Source organism: Lygodium microphyllum, chromosome 19, assembly GCF_053477565.2.
Source record: "Lygodium microphyllum isolate KBCC chromosome 19, Lygodium_microphyllum_v1.1.10, whole genome shotgun sequence".
NCBI lineage: Eukaryota > Viridiplantae > Streptophyta > Polypodiopsida > Schizaeales > Lygodiaceae > Lygodium > Lygodium microphyllum.
In genome coordinates this window covers 44,781,366-44,794,800 of record NC_141153.1, presented here as the reverse complement: position 1 = coordinate 44,794,800, position 13,435 = coordinate 44,781,366, and the positions used below count along the sequence as shown (strand labels likewise).

General features: G+C 41.6%; 1 protein-coding gene across 1 annotated transcript in view; it reads left to right on the top strand.

Moving 5' to 3' along the window:
• LOC148019810 (kinesin-like protein KIN-13A) overlaps positions 1-13,205 on the top strand; it is a 33,553-nt gene extending 20,348 nt beyond the window's left edge. Inside the window, exons 11-12 of the mRNA XM_087699986.1 lie at positions 11,912-11,977; positions 12,290-13,205. Coding sequence (XP_087556112.1) covers positions 11,912-11,977; positions 12,290-12,478 — 255 coding nt within the window. The 3' untranslated portion in view covers positions 12,479-13,205. The remainder of the gene's footprint in view (positions 1-11,911; positions 11,978-12,289) is intronic.
• Positions 13,206-13,435: the final 230 nt, after the last annotated feature.

Here is a 13,435-nt window from a genome sequence, read left to right as displayed (position 1 = left end):
GGTTCATTTACAGCAGGTATTTGCTGCTGTACAGCGGGCACATTTTGCTGTCCAAAAGGTACTTCTTCCCGGAATACAACCCTACGAACCTCCTCAGTCTTTTCGGGCTGTTTATGCATGCGACCTTCCCGGAAGATAACATCATTGCTGCGCACTGTTTTCCTTTTCACGGGATCCCACAATCTATACCCCATTTCACCCTCGTCACCATATCCTAGGAATATGCATTTACAGGACTTTGGCTCAAGTTTGCTGCGGTCTTCCTTACGAATGTGCACAAAAGCCTCGCAGCCAAACACTCGTAAATGAGCATAAGAAGGTGGCTTGCCCGACCACGCTTCCTGAGGGACTCCCCCCCCCCCCCAAAGATCTGTTTGGTGACCGATTGATCAAGTGAACGGCTGTCATAACAGCCTCTGCCCAAAAACCATGGGGTAATGCAGCATGAGACAGCATAGTACGGACTTTATCCTGTATAGTCCTGTTCATACGCTCTGCAACTCCATTCTGGGGTGGATTATGAGGGGCAGTGAGCTCCCTTTTTATCCCTTTACTGTCACAAAATGCCTGAAAGGCCTTGGACACATATTCCCCACCATTGTCAGAGCGAAGACACTTAAGTGTCTTATCAGTCTGATTTTCAACCAATGCCAAGAAGTTTTTAAACTTGTCAAGTACTTCATCCTTGCTACGAATGGGGTAAACCCATACCTTCCGTGTAGCATCATCGACAAAGGTGACAAAGTACTTCTTCCCCCCCAAAGACAATCCTGGCATCTGACATACATCTGAATGTACTAACTCTAGAGGTGAAGATTTCAAAGAAAGAGATTTCTTATGAGATGTCTGCGCATGCTTACCATAGACACAATGATCACAATGCTCAAAATCAGCATAACGGAGACAAGGCAAGTAACCCAAACGAGAAAGAACTTTCATTCCTGTTTGACTCATGTGTCCTAACCGGCCATGCCACAAAGAAACACTTGGCTGCTCGGTTACTGCGACAACATGGTCACGCACACTAGATACATGAAGAGGATACAGAGTATCACTCTTTGAACCCGTGGCAATGACTCTAGATCCTGTACTGATCTTCCATTTTCCATCGCCAAATGTGGTATGATAACCATCATCGTCTAGCTGCCCAGTACTGATTAAGCTCTTCTTGAGCTCAGGTACATGACGAACATTCTGAAGAGTAAAGACAGAACCATGCTGAAACTGAAGCTGCACACTGCCAATGCCTGCAATATCACATGCTGAGTTGTCCCCGAGATGGACAACACCATGTCGACCGCCTGTATAATCGGAAAACCAATCTCTGTAAGGGGTGACATGAAAGGAGGCACCCGAATCTAAAATCCAGGTATGCATGTCATCAGCCGAATCGGCAACCAATGCATGGGCATCAAAACATGAAGACACGAAGAGTACATCGTTCCCACTGTCACTGTCCTGAGTGACTACATTCACCTCTTCGATCTTGACGCTGCTCTTCTTGGGCTGGCTCTCTTTCTTCTCTTCCTTGCTGTCCTCTGTCTTCTTGCCTTTCCCTTTCTCTTTCTTCCACTTGTAACAGTCACGTTTGAAGTGACCTTTCTTGCCACAGTGGTGGCATTCCACATTCTTGCCGCGAGACATGCTGCGACCCTTGCCATCAGATTTTCCCTTCTGCTGTGATCTGCCCCTGGTATGCAAGGCACTAGACGACTTACTTGATGCATTATTTTGCCTATTCATCTCTTCCATAAGCAAAGAGCTTTCCACGTCAGAATACATAAGCATAGCATTCGAGTTACCAAGGCAGTCCTGAATGTATCCCAACTCTTTGGTAGAGTGCAAAGCAGAAAGGTAGCTTTAAACTCGTCATCAATGACAAACTTCAAAGCAACCAGCTGGCTGAAAATTGAGTTGAATTCACTCAGATGATTTGACATAGCAGTTCCTTCTTTCATCCGCAAATCCATAAGCTTTTTTTAGCCAATACACCTTACTAGCTGCACTCTTCTAAGCATACAATTCCTCCAGTCTAGTCCAAATGGCATAGGCAGTGTCCAAACCCTCTATGTTAAACAGCAGAGCGTCAGAGACAGATAGCTCAATGGTCGAGCGTGCAAGCTCGTTCAACTCATCCCAGTCATCTTGTTCCACATCTGCGGGCTTTACCCCTTTGGCCTTGATCGGCTTAGCCTGCTTCTTCTGCAACAGGATATTGTAGCATTGCTTTTGCCACACTGCAAAATTATGTGCACCCTCAAGTTTCTTGATGTGCATAAGATGGCTGCTATCGCTGCTGCCAGCCATGATTTTTTTCAAAATATGACCACAAATTCAGCAAATGTAGGCCCAAACTGTCAAACAAGTGACCAAGGTACAAACAAGTACCAACCAGCAATAAGTACCAGTTAAAAGCAGAAATTTCAGATCTGCAAATCAATTTTCAGAAGCACCAAATGTTGTGCTACAGCACTCCACAACTGATGACAGCTGTTCCAAGGACAAATACATCACATTACATGAGAAGTCCCAAATTTTAGCTGCAATTTCTGCTGTACATGCACTGACGGGCATAAAATTTGACCCGCACGGTCAAAAGCCCCAAAGTTTTCTGCTCAAAACATCAACCATACATCTGCACTGTCTCTGACATGCATAGAATAGACCAATTTTGCCAAAATGAAGCAATTTCAGCAAAACCCCCAAAATTTTCAAGTGTCGGGCGTCCAAATTGCATGAAATTAAACCCGCATGTACATAAAATGACCAATTTGCGCACAGATTTTGCTCAAACAGCAAAAGCCCCAAATTGCACGGGGTCCAATGTGCATCAATGTCAAGAAATTGGGTCAATTTCAGCCCAATTTTAACATGTACATGAAAAGCCCCAAATTTCGGAGGCAAAATGTCACAAATTCCTGCAATTTCTGAGACAGAATCTCACTGTGTGTCTTGCTCGTGTCAAATCCGGACAAATCCCCAAATTTGTGGCTCAAATCTGCCCAAAACACAGAACTGTGCTTACACGCGCGAACTCCCGTCAGTGGGCAAAGGGGGCAGCTTGTAGTAAACCTTTGAAAATTAAAAATTTTTGCAAGAGAAATTTGACGAAAACTGTCCCGTAACGTGACGACTGCTGCGTTTTGACCTGCCGCCAGCGTTTTGACCTGCCGCCAGCTGCACGTGGCCTGGAAAGTCACGAACTGACCTGCGTGACCAGCGCCTGTGCAAAACACGTCACTTCTGACCTGCGCCTGACCTGCACGCTGCCTGGAACTGCACGCCTGACTGCACACTGTCCAAGAACAGTGACGAGCTGTCCAGAAAATGACTGACTGACCTGCGCGCAACCTGGGAAATGTCGCCTGGCTGAAAAACGTGACCTGTGGACTGCGAGAAGCACGAACACCTTAACCGAAGCTCTGCACGGACTGCGAAAAACGCGAACACCTTAGCCGAAGCTCTGATACCAGTTTGAAGTGAGTGATGCGCTGCGGAGATGCAATGTCCGGCGATGAAATGTCAGGTAAAGAGCAAACACGTAAGCAACAGCAGCGAGTGAGAGCGAGAGATGCAAGATGTTCTTGGGTACAATTGGAGTGTGTACCACTTTAGGTTTTTAGATAGATATATATGAAAGTACAAGTGTGCTAAGAGTGCGTTCACACCCGTGCACATATAAAAGGCACAATGGCCCTTTATTCCCAACATATTCTGAAAAGAATATGTAGACATTTGATTCATTAAGCACAATGCAACAACTGACCAGTCCAATATAGAAAAAGAAATAACAACTCTAAACAATGAAACTTTGAAAATACTACAAGTTGGATCCCAAGCAGCAATCTTGAAGGCTGAAATAAAGGAGATGCTGCATTGCGAGCTTGAAATCAAATTCATAAGTGATCATATATGAGTTAAGTGGAGGTACTGTAGTGAGTTGTGACTAGTCAAGCCAATGACACAATGTATAAAGAGAGATGGAATCTAGATGAGGAACATCCATCTATGTCTTCATCCAAGCCTGATAATGGTGTGGCTTGAGATGGCATCTAGATGTATTATTGAGGATAATATTGTGGGCTTCTTGAAATTGATTCATGGGCTTTGGCATGACTGAAAATCTGACAAGGAGTAATTTAGATGGTTGTAAACAATGTTAGCTATTTTAGTACTTGTACTGAATGTACATATGGAATAAGCTACAAAACACCACATTATTTTTTTGTTTTGTATATGGAACATACTATAAGGTATGGTTTGCATTGCATCATACGGAAACCTTTGGTATGCGTACATAGTTAATACAACTAGAAGCATGAGACTGTGAGAGTGCGCAACGGAAGAAGAACACGAACACAGAGGAGAGGAGAGAGAAAGCAGGGAATGAAGGAAGAAAGTCTGCACTGACTGAGATGAAAGCTGAATACACTGAAATGGACAGAGCAGTCCCTGCACGCAGCCCGGAGCGTCAGTGAGGGCACCAGAACAGACTGGAAGCAATGGCAGCACCAATGCCGGAGACGGAGATGATGGAGACAGTGCTGAACCTGCAGAGTACAATGCTGGAATGACTGGGGGGGCTGCTATATATAGCCCCCAGGCCAGTAAACTGGCCGACCTGCCAAATCTGGCCGACCTGGCCAGATTTGGCCGACCAGCCAGATCTGGCCGACTTTGGCCAGATCTGGCCGACCTGCCCAGGAAACTGGGCCGACTGCAGAATAACAGCCCAGTATGGGCTGTATGACACCCAAATGCTGCAGACTGACAAGGACAGCCACTAAATGAACTGACAGAGCTCCTCTGTCTCCTGTCAGACTCTGACAGGAGCTCACAACCAGGAGATGACAGACTGAGAATGATAAAGAGCAGGCCAACAGAGACTTACTTGGAATTTCGGAGAAACATTCTACACAAGTGGTATCTTAAGCTTGAGTATAGTCAAATGGAAGCTTATAAATTTTTACAACAAGAAAAAAATCTGTCTTTCCTCCAAGGTGATAAATGCCAATTAGAACTTGAAAAAGCTTGGCTTGAATACCTAGCTCTGATAATTAAAGAGGGGTTGAATGCAATGACCACACTCCAATGGAGGCTTCATTACTTTAGTTATGAAGGACCTCCAAGATCTAATATTCCTCAAGAGGTCACCTTTGAGGATTCTGTAGCTAAACGGTTTTCACATGATTTTCACTGTGACTTCCAGTTTGGGTCATACCACCAACTTACAGGCCACTCGAGCTGCCCTATTGATTCACGATGTTATAGCACCAACAATGTCATGATGCTAGGTGGGGCTTTTGTGCATCTTATTACTGGCTTCAAATTGAGCTATAACTTGCTCAGATTGATGGAGTGAACTAATGCCTATGTTAAGATGCGGATGCAAATTCTAGCCAAAGGGTAGATGAAGAAAAAGAGGACTAAAATCCACAAGTAAGGAAGGCATGAAGGCCAAAAGCCAAGCTTAGCCCCAGAGGAAGGGTAGAGCGAGGAGCAAACACCTATCTTGATTTAGAGGCAATAAGAAAATGAAAACAAGACAAGGACTTGAAGCCAAGATCCAACTTAAAGAAGACCAAAGAGTTAATGGAGCTAAAGATTGTGAGGACCATAAGCCAACTTAACGAGAGTCGAAAGTCACAAACAAAGAAAAACTCCAACCTTACAATTGAAGATAGTAAGGTTTGTAAGCAAACATAGCAAGAGTCCAAAGTTGCAAACAAAGGAAAAATCAAACCTTAAAATTCAACTTAAAGAAGACCAAAGAGCCAATGAAGCTAAAGATTGTGAGGACCATAAGCCAACTTAGCGAGAGTCAAAAGTCACAAACAAAGAAAAACATCAACCTTACAATTGAAGACCACAAGATTGGTAAGCTCTACATAACAAGAGTCCAAAGTCGCAAACAACGGAAAAATCCAACCTTAAAATTGAAACAATTTCTTGTAAAGTCCATATGAATCTTATGCTTCCAACATATATTATCCCAAAGCAAAGAGAATATGTGTGCATGCCAATAGTAAAATTGGCATCTACTATCAAGATGCATAAATAAATTCTAGCCAAGGTGTAGGTGAAGAACAAAAAGACCAATATGAAAAGACTAATACAAAAAGGTAGGTATGAAGACCAAAAGCCAAGGATAAGCCAAAGGCAAAGCCCAAGAGAAAGGCTAGAGCTAGGGGCAAATGTCAATCTACTATTAGAACCGACAAGAAAACAAAGATAGGAAGGATGAAAGCCAAGATCCAATATAAAGAAGACCAAAGAGTCAAAGAAGATGAAGATTCCAAGTACGAAAAACCAATAGAGCAAGAGTCCAAAGTCCAATCTAAACAAAGACAAAGTGCCATCTTCAAACTCAATCAAAAAGCCTTGTAATTTATTACAAAAATTATATATCAACTCAAAAAGCCAACCACCCAATAAGAAAAAGCGGGGAGGGGGGGGGGGGGCTTTCTATACCCACTATCCAAAAAGTCATTAAGGGTGTTATTACTTCTTAGGCAATTTAAATAAATCAACACAACCTACCATGTAGGGGTTTGTTGTGAATGCATTGGTAGATAAGGTTTTTAATATTAATTAGGATTCAGTAAGAACATAGTCGATGGTAGACCTACCATATCAATGGCACAATTAGTCAAGAGTTTTAGTCTCATTAGGAATCTAAAGGATGTGGAATGAAGATAGGCATCTTTAGGGGTGAGAATCTAAGTGTGGAATGCCTCTTGAAGGGCCATAAATGTTGTAAGCTTTACCTATTTAAGGGCACAACCATTGATGAAGATTAATGACTGTGTGCTTGATCAATTCTATGTCATTTTTCATCATTTCTTTCTTGATGTGATCTTTGACTTAATTGACATAACGGACTTGCACTATACATGCCTTGTGAATTCACATGACATCCACATGTACATTCCATGTATTCCATACATATCAATATCCTTGCAAATGCATAGTTTTAGATCTTAAGTGCAAACCATACTTATCTACATACCAACTCATGGTGACCAATATAGTGAATAGTGATCCCAATGGTAGAAACACTGACAACATACAATACATTGGATGGAAACTCAATACATCCAAGATCCACTACATGATTGAGGTGCCCATCACCAGGGGAGGGGAGATGCAACCTCCCCCTTGAGCATAATGCAATATTCTAGACTCTGTATGCTTTGCTAAACTTGAATGAGCCTGATCCAAAGTTGGCTCTACTTGAAATACATCAAGGTAAAGTGCATCATTGAGGATAATTTGCTAGGTCACCCTCTTCCATCTATTTGCATTCATCCATAGGTGAAACAATCCTAAAATTTCACCAAGTAGGACATGGAAACCTTAGCTCTAAATTCACTTGCCTAAGTTGCCTCCTTGAATCCTCCACTAGGTTCCAAGCCTTTGTCCCTTTGGACCATAGAAATCCTTGGACCTTCCATATTGGTGCAAAGTAACAAACATGCCATTGTGTGCCTCAGACATGATGCCGACATTACAATATATGGGATTTTGCATTTCACTTGCCATTCTTGGATACATTGGGCCTTGCATTCCATGCATTGCTTATTGCACACCAAAAGGATTTGGGCCATACATACCCATAGATGATCATTGAGCAGCCTTAGTATGGAAAATAGATCCTCCACCAAAGTATCTGGGATTCCCAACATAACCATGTATGTGTTGATATCCAAAACTCCTTGGATTGGCAATACCAAGTTGGCCTTGCATTTGTGATACTTGCCCAAATGGCATATCATTTGTTTTTGGTCATCGCAAGCATTGTGGTTGAAGTGGCTTTTCTTTCAAAACCTCATGTTGTCTCAAAACTCTAGAAGATGACAGCTTTTTCTTCTTGCATTTGTTGTCCTTTGAAGAAGCATTCAAGAATTGCACAAATCAAGGATTCTTTGCCGGTTGTGCAAAGAGATCAATCGCTGTCCTCAATTGTGCCTTAAAGTAATCATCCTCTTCTTCTCCTTGCTGGTTATCAGCATTTTGAGGACCCGCTTCTTGGTCAAAACCAATATTTGTTAACATGTTGCTTGTGCTGTGTGCCCATTCCATGATTAGGCATTGCATTTTCCCCCATGCTTTGTGAACCTTCAAACTTTGAAGCATGACTTGAGCCCATTTTACTAAAGTATGATGACATGCTTGCTGATTTGCACTCAATTGATCACAAATTCAATAATATGCAACAATTCTACTTGCAATAAGGTGCCATTGACCTACCTACTCAAAGGAGTCGGATGTATCCTAGTGATGGAACCATGAAACCATCCTTTCTCTTCGCATAGAGTGGTATATGACCTGATTTAATACAATTTACAACAAATAATAGAATCCACAAATGTGAAATGTAAACTTTACCAAATCAATCTTGGATAATTGACACTCCATTGGCCCCAACAATTGGTGTCTCTTGTGGTATTTTTTATATCTCGTATTGCTTAAAGATGAAGTACATGGAGGTTTGGGCTGATCTTGTTTTCATGGGATTGCCTTGAATGACCAATAGCATGACAATCTATTTGCCCCTTGATTTGATTGATTGATCCTTGGGCTTTTGCATGTGGCCAAATCAAATCGGAATGGGCTCACCCCTTAGATCAGCTATAAATTCTCAATTCAGAGTTGGTACTCTGAGTATGTATCTTCAATTTTTGGGCATGGATCTTCAATTTTTGGGCACAGATCTTGAGGTGGTTGAGAAACTCTAATTGTTGCCCTAAATTAGGGTTTCAACAACAAAATTCACGGTTGCTCTTTAGTAATGGTTGGAATGTGTTGGAAATTGCAGAGTGATTATTGGAGATTGAGAGAGAATCAGCTGTAGAGAGAATATTTTGAATGGTAGCTCTAATGGTGATTCCACAATAGCTTTGAAAGGGGAGTAAAATCCTAGTACGACTTGTGAGTACATTTCTTCTATCGCTGCCTCTCATTGAGGCGGAGAAGGAAACTTGCTGCCATAGTCTTTTTACGTTGTACGAGTAGTTCTCGCCTATCTTAGATCTAATTTGATAGCTCTTCCTTTCTCCCTTAGCCTTTGAATGATTGCCACCACCTTGAGTGAGTCCTAGACAACCCTCTCTCAGCTTGCATGGGCAAGTTTGCCAAAATAAACTTTTAGTGTTAATCAATTATTTTTTCAAAAATAAAATTTTAAAAATTAATTAATTATTCATTTGACAATGCCCAATAATTGGTTGATACCCATTCACATTAATTGTGTCAATCCCTTTGGAACTTTTAAGTTCTAAATATTTAATGGCCTTAGGCTAGCATTAATTTATTAATTAGTGCCTAGTCCTAATGTCAATATAGGACATTTTAAAGGCCCATTTAATGTCCTAGGCCCAAATCGACACTAGGTATCCACAAGTACCATCTAGCATAACTTGATTCAACTTTTGCCAACGTCACTTGTTGCACACTTCTGCGATTTAGGCTATCATCCTGACTTAATTGACTTGCACTTCACATGTGCATCTCACATGCAGACAACTTAATACTACCAATGCTAGCATAAAAAATACATGTTCCCGTGACAAGAAGGTAGGGTTGAGGGCATAATATCTCCTTAGGGTCTCCAGTGATGGAGAAACCGGAGAAGGCATTGTAGCTTCTCGAGAGGAAGGGTCCAAGACATCATGAATTGAATAAAAATGTTGATAACATGTCCATGTATCATGCACAAACCAAGCATTTGCGATAGCCATAGGATACTCTTTGGAAGAGCACTAGCTCTAATATTGTGTGAATATATGCTAGGGTTTGCACTAGGGTTGTCTCCGTACGTAGTACAGACTGATCCGTACGGTTTTGGCCACTCTACTTTAAGTTTAAAACTTTCTTTTTTTCTTTCTCATTTCTTCTTTTTTTCTTCTTTCCTTCTTATTTCTCCCCCAAGCCTCTCTCTCTCTCTCTCAAGCTTCTCACACCCTCTTTCTCTCAAGCCTCTCTCTCTCTCTCAATCTTTTCTCTCTCTCTCTCTCTCTCTCTCTAGCCTCTTCCTCTCTCTAGTTGCACTAGTACCACGAACAAAAGGTTTGATACTATACCATACTTTAGGTACCGTACCTTACATATTAGTACCATAAGGTACCAACTTAATGGATGCATCCTTTCCATTCGAATTGCACTTTGGGACGAGCTAAATGCTCCTTATATTAATATGATTCTCCCATGAGATTAGGTTATTTGAGATTCAAACAATTTTTGTCAACCTTCTCTCTCTCTCAAGCCCACACTTCTCTTATTTGTATGATCATACATGTATGATGTATTCACTCCCATCTATGTAGTTATAAGTTGTAGGTAGCAGTAGCGCATGTTGCGCATTCCACATTAGGTTTTGGCATGCTACCTCAAGTACTCATCTTATTTACTCTAATTGCATTGCTATTTAGACTTGAAATATCTATTCTATTATCTTTAGTCCAAAATAATCAAGTCATTTTTTTGTAGTACTAATATCATACCGCACCTTATAAAATCTTAAGGTACCATTTAGTATTGTATTTTATCGTACTGTACCGTATCGTACCTTTCGTACCTGACAACTATGGTTTGCACAGAGGAAACACAGAAATTAGAATAGAATGTATGTATGAACATGACTAACACTCAATAACTCGGACAAAAACACATACATGAAAAATGCAAACCACAAAATGCAAAACACAAACGGAGAAGAAAGATAACTTTGAACTGAATGAATGAATGTTGTAAATGAATGAAAGAGTGTACAAGATGCTCAAAGGTAGAGCTATCCAACAGCTGACGACTCTTGTGGGAGTGGGCTAAGGGAGTGGTTGGAAAGTGACATCCACCAGAGATGGATCCCGAGGGTTGTAACCACCAGATGGAGCTGACATAATGCTGAAATGGAAGAGCAGCAGCTTGGAAACCAAAATGCAGCAGTGTGGAGGGCTGGAATTGGTAAATGCTGCAATTTACCACTTGAAAGAGTCCGCAGGCAGTCACATGCAACAGTATAACTGGGTGACAGCTGGCAGAAGGTAGTTGGATGCTGGGCGCTGGTGCAGCAGCCAAACACAGGCTGGAATCTGTTGTCCAGGGTGTTCAACAGCAGGGCGGTCTGCTGCAGCAGTAAAACAGGCTATTGCCAATCTAGAAACTTATATGAGAATCAGTCAAAGTTTTTCCAGAAAGGAGTGGGTTTATCTGCTGTCAGTGCAGCTGCAATAACCTTTGCAGAGGAAGGAGGGGTTCTATCAGCTGGGGCACTGGGCTTCACATCAGACAAATGCAAAGTATTAGCAACTGAAGGCAACTTGAAAGCAGGTTCTTTTAAGGTCCGATTATGCAGGGCAGAAAATAGAGGGCTGCTGGGCAGAAATGAGGCCTCTTGAGTCTCAACCTGATAGAAAACGAAGGGACAGCTGATAGCAGTTGCTGATCAGCCGGGTCCTGTAAAGCTGGAGTCAACAAGGTTGATGGTAACTTGGAGATGGGCAGTGTGGAAGTTGGAACCAGTCATTATTATGGCAGGCTCAGCTGGACCAGATCTTGTGGCTGAACTGTAGAACAGGGGCTGATACCTCTCTCTCTCTCTCTCTGCACCCCGTTTGAATATCCACCTTTGTTGAATGATTGTGCACACCCAAACATGCAAGTCTTAAAATGCTGCACGTAGTATCATTTCTCATAACAATTTATGCTGTGGTTCTGGTAATGAGAATAATGTTTAGTGAAACAGAGAGGTTAAGAAGCATATAGAGTGATACGGTTCTTTTTCTGGGGAGAAAGGAAGTTTATTGTATACCCAGTTTTTTGGCAGAAGGAAATTTGCTTCAGTGCAATATAATGAACACTAGCATATTGCTAAATTTGTTGATACATGACAAGTTAACTACCTTCTTCTCAGGAAGAGGAGGACCTCATTGCTGCTCATAGGTTGGAAGTGGAGGACACCATGGAACTTGTTCGGGAGGTAATGCTTGCATGTCAGGATATAAGTTATAATTTTGTGCTTTTTCTGTTTAATACAAGCATATGAATGACATCTTGTCATCTCTTTTCAGTAATCTGATCATTATGTATACTGCACCTTTAGATGTTTGCTCTTTGGAGGGGTTAGATATGTTTGCTCTTTGGAGGGTTAGATGTGTTTGTGCTTTGGAAGGGTCAGATGTGCATGCGCTTTGGAGGGCTTTAATTCTCTGGTGAAATGATAGAAAGCTAATCAAGCAAAGTTCTCAAAAATTTCCTGCGTATATTGAGAACATGTTGGTTCAATATGTAGGAGATGAAGCTTCTTACAGAAGTGGACCAACCTGGTAGCCGGATTGATCGTTATGTCTCTCAGCTGAGCTATGTTCTGTCTAGAAAGGCAGCTGGAATTGTAAATCTGCAGGCCCGTCTTGCAAGGTTTCAACGCCATCTGAAGGAGCAAGAGATACTCAGCCATAACCTGGGCAATGGTGGACAGTGAGAGAACTACAGGCAAAAAAGCTAATTCCTGAAATGAGAGGAGACAGACTGTTTGAGCTACCTGGAGTCCAACCCATAGCTTGGCTTTTGAGTAAAAAATCTGTACATCGACATCCAGACAATGCCCTGTTCATCTGAGAACGGGGAGGCATTTATACCACTCCCTTGTTTTTGGTTCAAGCCAGCAGGCTGATAAAGTTTTGGGAATACCCCATCTAAAGCTTTATAATCAAGAACTACAAGCAGGCTAGCTGTTATATCAGTCACATGTGACTGAAGACTGGTGTGCTCTGAAAGCATGTTGTTCAAATTGGCATATTTTATTGGCCATAAACAAAAGGCTTACTATAAAGGTCATGGGACAATATTCAAAGATTGGTCTTGGGACACTGTTGTTTGTGGTGGATGCAAACTACATGTCACAAATGGCTTTCCGATGCCGATTGAAGTTATTGGCAGCTACACTTAAGTATTGTACATTGCTTCCAACAGATGTATGAAAACTGTTACTGAACTTCCTCTCTTGATGCACCCAGTATCCTTGTTGATTAGCTTGTAGGTGTGTTTTAGATCTGAGGAAAAGTGAGTGCAGAATGAAGGGATGCTTCTGTATGTTTATACATCAAGGTACTTGGCTCCAAAGTACTTAACTATTGGCTTGTATGCTTGTAGCTCGGTGCTTCAATCTAAGCTCGTCTTGAACAGGAACATTATTTTGTTTAGCAGCATGCCCCTGAGTCGCATTCCTCATTGTTTATACAAGTAATGGTAGGGCTATGAAAGTAATGTTGTTAGTTTGAAAACCTTTATACAATAGGATCAGAAATGTGAAAAGGATACTTATCATACTGCTTTCTAAGGTATGTACAATTGTCATGTTGATTATACAGAATGCAGTTCACTCACTTGCTGACACTTTGAGCTATGAACACATTCTTTTTGTTGGTTTTATTTCCAA